The 6,580-nt window shown below is 48.8% G+C and overlaps 1 protein-coding gene across 1 annotated transcript; it reads left to right on the forward strand.

Moving 5' to 3' along the window:
- Positions 1 to 227: 227 nt before the first annotated feature.
- On the forward strand, positions 228 to 4,161 carry LOC117800818 (epidermal growth factor receptor-like). Its single transcript, XM_034653377.1, has 5 exons — positions 228 to 361; positions 1,579 to 1,746; positions 2,128 to 2,175; positions 2,860 to 2,962; positions 3,686 to 4,161. Exons 1-5 carry the CDS (start codon positions 269 to 271, stop codon positions 4,159 to 4,161), a joined length of 888 nt encoding a protein of 295 aa, XP_034509268.1. The 5' UTR covers positions 228 to 268.
- Positions 4,162 to 6,580: the final 2,419 nt, after the last annotated feature.

Genomic DNA, 6,580 nt, shown 5'->3' on the forward strand with positions numbered 1-6,580 from the left:
TAATGCAGAACTCCGGCCCTGGGAAGAGTAGGCACAGAAAATTAGATGGTTACTGTCATTCTGATTCAAGTATTTTATGTCATCGTGGCCTTTCAACTGTGGTCAGCGCTGGTGTGCCAAGACAAAAAGCCTATCACAAACATTCAGTTTCGGCATCACTTGCTTGCCTAAAAGGATTTCACCATAAATGCTTTCTGGAAGCAGCGCCGTCTTTATCATTTCTTTCAGGGTCTAATTGTACTGTTTCCTCATTCCTTCTCCAGGCTGGATGATAGATGCGGACAGTCGCCCAAAATTCCGTGAATTGATCATTGAATTCTCCAAAATGGCCCGAGACCCCCAACGCTACCTTGTCATCCAGGTACCAGATCACCGTCTCTGAGCTTCCGCTGGGAGAGGTCCCTCTGCGGAGCGTCCAGTGTCACTGCTCTGTTGTGGGCCGGTTCAATTTCCCTGTGTCCCAGGTCCTATCCTCACACCCTCAAGGCCTCAGAGCAAGCCTTGGTTAGGGCACAGGCCACACCATAAACCGAGTGGAGGTCATTTGTGGTGCCCACCCCCCCGCCAGCTCCATGTGCCACCCCCACCGGACTGCACTCTGACAAACTCAGTTCCATGTGTCACATTCGTATTCCAGTTCACGGAGCCTCAGCTCCATCAGATGGAGAAGCAAGGCTTTGGTGGCAGCAAATCTGACTTCAAATCCCTGAGTCTCCGCTTACCACTTTAGGTCAACAAAACCAAACTCACAGGGCTGTTTAATGAAGTCAGTGAAATAACGTATGCAGAAAGAATTTGCATACAGCACCTGAAGATTCTGCTTAGCAATTCCGCTGTGTGTGTTGGGGGGTGGGGGGAAGCGGGCTTCCGTACATCTCCCAGCAGGCAATTCCCTGGCACCCGCTGGGTGGCTCTCCCCAGATCTCCATGTCTTCACCAACCTGAACCCAGTCCTTGTGGGGTTTTATAGAGTCTTCATTAAATAGGCATTATTGATTAAATTAATGGCCAAATGGTGATTCCCCCTCCAGCGCCTCCCATGTTCCAGGACATCAGGGGTGTGACTGAAAGCTCCAATCCCCTCTTCGCTGGTTGGTTCCCCTGGCAACCATTCCCCTCCTTAGTTGTGGTCCTAAAGTCACTCATCAGCATAACAAGGACACCTTTGCCACTCTCACCATTTCGGAGATTCCTAGGGTTTAAGAGGTCTGCGCCAGGAATAGGGACCAATGCCTTCCTATAAACTCTAAGATCATGCACCTAGCTGTGAGAACACACTTGACAGACGCCACTCCTGTGTCCCTGTCTTCTTCCTCTTAAGCTGTGTCTGTTTCACTTAGGGGCTTTTAAACACCAAAGAATTTTTATGTTTTAACGTCAAGTGGGGGGAGGGAAGGAAGCAGCTACACTTCAGAGAACCGGGGTGATTTATTTTAACCAAACTGCCGAACAAAGAGGCATCTGCCAAGAAGTGGGACAGCCCCTGCCCAGGCCTTACCGCCTGTTCGGGCCTTACCCCCTGTCTGGGCCTTACCGCCTGTCTGGGCCTTACCGCCTGTCTCAAAATCTGTGCACCAGGGAGACGAGAGGATGCATTTGCCAAGCCCTACGGACTCCAACTTTTACCGCACCCTGATGGACGAAGAGGACATGGAGGATGTCGTGGACGCCGATGAGTACCGCATCCCCCAGCAGGGCTTCTTCCACAGTCCCTCCACATCCCGGACCCCCCTCCTGAGTTCCCTGGTACGGAATGTCACTCCTTCTCAAGCACTGTGTCTGCTGGTTTGAATGAATCGTTCAGAGAAAATGAGACCCATCTAGTAGAACTCACATAGAGACAAAGAAGTAGATGTTAACGAGATGGTCAAGCCAGAGTCAGAATGACTCCATCCGGTGTATTAGTGAGCTGTTTTTCGGCTTTGCAATAACTGGATCATAATCTTTTTAGGTCTACTAGGGACCAGAATTAAGTCAGAACTAAACCTAGTTTTCTAAAGCTGATGGGTCAAGGCAAAATTAAGTACCTTTAATTATATCCACTCCCTGAGATCCCCACCTCCTGGGTTCAGTGGGCATGGGCAAGAATATGCAAGTGTACCCTCAACAACTTCGATTCTTTTCCAGAGCACCACCAGCAACAATTCCGCCGTGGCTTGCATTGACAGAAATGGGGTACGTATGAACACCAATAAACCCGAATTAAATAACAGCTCTGTATCATGGCTCTATCACACATAGAAAATGCCCATCTTACCCCAACCAGTCTTGATTTTCCTTCCTTTCTTCTCCGTGTGGTCTCCCTGACCCCTGCCCTAAGGCCAGCAGTTAGCTCTCCCTTACCGCGATGCTGTTCAGAACGGGGTTTGCAGACCAACAGCAGCAGCATCACCTGGCAGTTTGTTACAAATGCAAACGGCCAGGCCTCCGACCCGGACCTACTGACGTAGGATGGTGAGGGGCAGAGCCCGGCCATCAGGGTTGAGCCAGCCTTCCAGGTGATGCTGATGCTTGGTGGGAAGGCTTGATCTAGACCCGTACTTACCAGTACAGAAGCCACCGGCCTCGTGCGTCTCCTTCAGTTTGCACTGGTGACCGTATTGAAGAGCACGGATGATAGAACATTTCTGTCATTGCCGAAAGCCATGCGGCACACTGACCAGGTCCTTGCCACTGGTCCTGAGGTCTGTGGGCCGGCAGCATGGGCATCACCCGGGGACTTGTTGGAAATGCAGATGCTTAGGCACTTCCTTGGACCCCACAGACTCTGCAATCTAACAAAATCTCAGGTGATCTGTATGCACTTTGAAGTCTGAGCAGCACTGACTGGAGTCACCTTGCCTTATGTCCTCCCCTCAGAGCTGTCCCCTCAAAGAAGACAGCTTCCTGCAACGGTACAGCTCAGACCCCACTGGCACCTTGACCGAGGACAACATAGATGACACCTTCCTCCCAGCACCTGGTGAGTGGCTTCCCCTGGACAAGGTCACTGTCCTCGGCCTCGCTGTCCTGCAGGGCCAGCCTCCAACCCCTGGTGCCCGGGCTGCTTGCTTGTGTCAAGCCAGTCCAGAAGTGGAGACTGTGGCAATTTGCAGACATGGTGTAGGGAGTAAGAGCAGAGAACTGCAGAACGACAGTGTGCGTGCGGGTCTTTGTGTTGAACTCGAGTCCTGTCCGGCCGGGGGGTGTGTTTTTAGCATCAGTTTTCAGATTTTCTAGAATTTGAAGCAAACATCAAAGAGGTGTGTGTGTGTGTGTGTGTGTGTGTGTGTGTGTGAATGATCGTGTGTCAGTACGTGTTTGAGTGTGCATGGATGAGTGTGTCTGTGTGCACGCGTGTGTGTGACAGATTCAATCCGGGCTCTATTCCCAGCATGTGAAACACGTATTTTCCCAACCTCAGCTTTATTGCCAGTTGTTCCATACCCATGTGCACACATACATCTCAAGGCAGGCTGTCCTCCTGCGAACTTTAAATTGGCAAGAGATAAATGTGCCCGTTGCTTTGAGAATTATAGAAAAGAACCCAGTGTATCTTGCAGCAACAGCAGGACACTCACCTTCCCAGCAGCCCTGCCCTCAGTGGCCTTGTGGAGGACTATCGGCAGGTTCGTGTGTCCAGTCGAGTCCCGCTTGGGCTGATGCTGGGCTGATTACGTCACCTGTGATTTCTTTCCCATTTCAGAATACATAAACCAGTCCGTTCCCAAAAGGCCCACGGGTTCTGTCCAGAACCCCGTCTATCACAGTCAGCCTCTAAATCCAGCTCCCGGCAGAGACCCTCACTACCAGAATCCCCACAGCAACGCAGTGGACAACCCCGAGTATCTTAACACACACCCTACCTGCGTCAGCAGTGTGCTCGACAGCCCCGGCCTCTGGGCCCAGAAAGGCAACCACCAGATCAGCCTGGACAACCCGGACTACCAGCAGGACTTCTTTCCCAAGGAAGCCAAGTCAAACGGCATCTTCAAGGGCCCTGCCACTGAAAATGCAGACTCCCTGAGGGTAGCACCCCCAAGCAGTGAGTTTATTGGAGCATTACCATGGAGTATAGCATGGGCCATGAGTCTCGGATGTGTCAGCCCCTGGAACCAAGCCACGGCAGCTGCCCACGTTAACTTTTGGACCCGTGGACTGGTTTGGCCATATTTGCTCTGAGGGACCCATCTTTCACCCAGGAAGCACCCCTACTTGGATGCACTGTGGGAAGTTGCTGGGACATTCCTTTGTCTTCAAACTGTGAGGCCTCCACGAAAAGGCACCCAGCAAGAATATTGTCTCTTCAGGCAGAAGTTCACCTTTTGATGAGGTATATTTGATATATAAAAAAAAACTGCATATGGAGTTTTATTGCTTGGGGACCCTTGGGGTTTTTAATTGTCATTATTGATTTTATTTCTCATGGGCTTTTCCAATGAGGAGGAAGCTTGCTCATAGCACTTGCTGCACTGAGTGGATCCAGGCCCAACTGTGACCAAGAAGCAAGGGTCAGAGTCTTCCAGCTAACATTTGATTCTACTGACTCTGCTCCAAGGTTCGTCCACTGCAAGACAATTAAAAAACCTAGAAGTACTCTGTGTCCTATGCAGGACTGATGGGTACTGTAGTAAATCATAGCAGGTACAAGAGGATAAGCCACTTCCAACCCTCCCTGAGCACAAAAGAAATGGAGGGGATAGAATTCTTCTTCAGACTTCTTTTTATATAAGTTTCTTCATGGTACTTACTCTCCAACGGTTGACCAGTGTTTTCTAGTTATAAGTATTGGACTTACTTGTTTATTTTCCATTCCACTGCTTTGAAACTCAGTATGCTTTCCCAGTCAGTAAGAGGAGACAGTACATCAAACCGTAACCTGGACCAGCTCGTGTTTGGTCAGCACTCAGACCAACAGCCTTTAATCAAGATGGAACAGTGATGCAAACGTTCACACAAGAACACAGCTCCCCGATTGGAGTCTCAGAGGAAATACAACAGGTCCTCTGGGACTGGGGATCGGGCACATACTGGACAGCGCAGAAATGAGCAGTTGTGCCTACAGCTCACCTAAGCCTCCCACCCCTCCCCCTACTACCAAATGGAGCTACTTACGGGAGATAATTTTGTTTTTATTTTACTTTAGGAGTTTTTTTACTCAAAGGGTACTTTTTTCCCCTCTCTGGTAAGCTGCCCCCAAGCCCCTCCTTGCCCTTTGTGAATGAAAGGATCCAGGCCCTTGGGCCACCACGCAGGAAGAGGAACCACAGCCCTTGCCCCTGAGGGCACATTTGACAGGGGGAAGTAAAGATAACACTATGCGTGGGGGAATTACAGAGGTAAATAGGAAATCAGAGTTTGAAATCAATGGTAATGCCTTAACAACGTCTATGGGTAGTTTTATGAAAGAAAACAAATTCCCTCTTAAGACAGTTTTCCTATCATTGGAAGGTCTCCCTAATTTAGGACCCCAAGTGTTTTTCCGCCTTGTGCGCCCTTGCAGCCTGACCGGTTCATGGCAGTCCTTTGTACACAAGTGTTAAATACTCTTAGTCCATATCCAGTCTTTCAAGGAGAAAACGTCTCAGTATTTTCAGCCTACGGGGATGTGTTCAGCCACACACCCGTATGAGATTTTCCTTTTGCTGTTAAAGTATTTATTGACTCACAGATCAGGGCCCCACAATTTTGTTACCAATATATTGACTTTGTCCCGATGGAAATATAAACTCTATTGAATTCAATTCCACTGTGTTTTCAGATACTCTTAAGCCCCTATACCAGCCCAGCATAAACTCTAAAGATACAAAAATAAATAAAACATAATCCCCGATTCCAAGAAATTCACAATTTAGCAAAAGGAATTGACTGGACTCATAAATAGAAGCCTTAAAAGAATACGACAGATGCGGGGCGAGACAGGTCCGCCAAGCACAGACAGCCCCGGGCAGGGAAGAGTGGGTCCCGCCTGGGACCTGGAACGCTCACAGGGAGCGAATGGTGGAGTTGGGCCAAAGCAGGACTGGGGTCTTAGCCACGAGGGAAATGGAAGTGTGTTCCCAGCACATGAAACCTCCACTGAGAAATCTGTCGGAGGAACTGCTCCCAAGTGGGGGAAAGGCTGCGTCCGTGCGTCTTAACTAGCTGTCCCTTCCAGCCTGGGAACCGGCTTACAGCGTTCCCCCATGCCAGACGTGTGGTGTCCTCACTGGGGAGCTGAAAATAATTAGTGAAAAGATTAAACATTTCTAAGACTCTAAAATTTTGTGCCATTGTCAGTAAGCCACTTTCGTTATTTATTCACCTCAGAACATAAATATTTTAGTCAGACGTTTATTCGGCCCTGGAAATGCACATTTTGTTACCAGTTATTCATCAAGAACCAAGTGATTGGTGAGGGAGAGCAACTGTATCTCAGTCCAACTGTAGCAGTTAAATCCTAGTATTTTTGTAATTTGCAATATTTTACTATAACATAATAAAACAGCAAAAACTATTCAAGCTTTTTCTCCTTCGTATTTCAGTTTCCTGCATAAAATCGAGTTGCTAAGTTCTCTGGATTTTTAAAACTGTTTCCCACAATGTCCTCACCATGGCTGTC

This window comes from Ailuropoda melanoleuca, unplaced genomic scaffold (assembly GCF_002007445.2).
Source record: "Ailuropoda melanoleuca isolate Jingjing unplaced genomic scaffold, ASM200744v2 unplaced-scaffold8255, whole genome shotgun sequence".
Classification (NCBI taxonomy): domain Eukaryota; kingdom Metazoa; phylum Chordata; class Mammalia; order Carnivora; family Ursidae; genus Ailuropoda; species Ailuropoda melanoleuca.

Excerpts from the sequence above, each read along its gene's own strand:
- LOC117800818 (XM_034653377.1), top strand. The coding sequence starts at position 269 with ATGATAGATGCGGACAGTCGCCCAAAATTCCGTGAATTGATCATTGAA. Across the intron at positions 362-1,578 it reads AACGCTACCTTGTCATCCAG|GGAGACGAGAGGATGCATTT; the intron begins GTACCAGATCAC and ends TCTGTGCACCAG. Across the intron at positions 2,176-2,859 it reads CTTGCATTGACAGAAATGGG|AGCTGTCCCCTCAAAGAAGA; the intron begins GTACGTATGAAC and ends TCCTCCCCTCAG.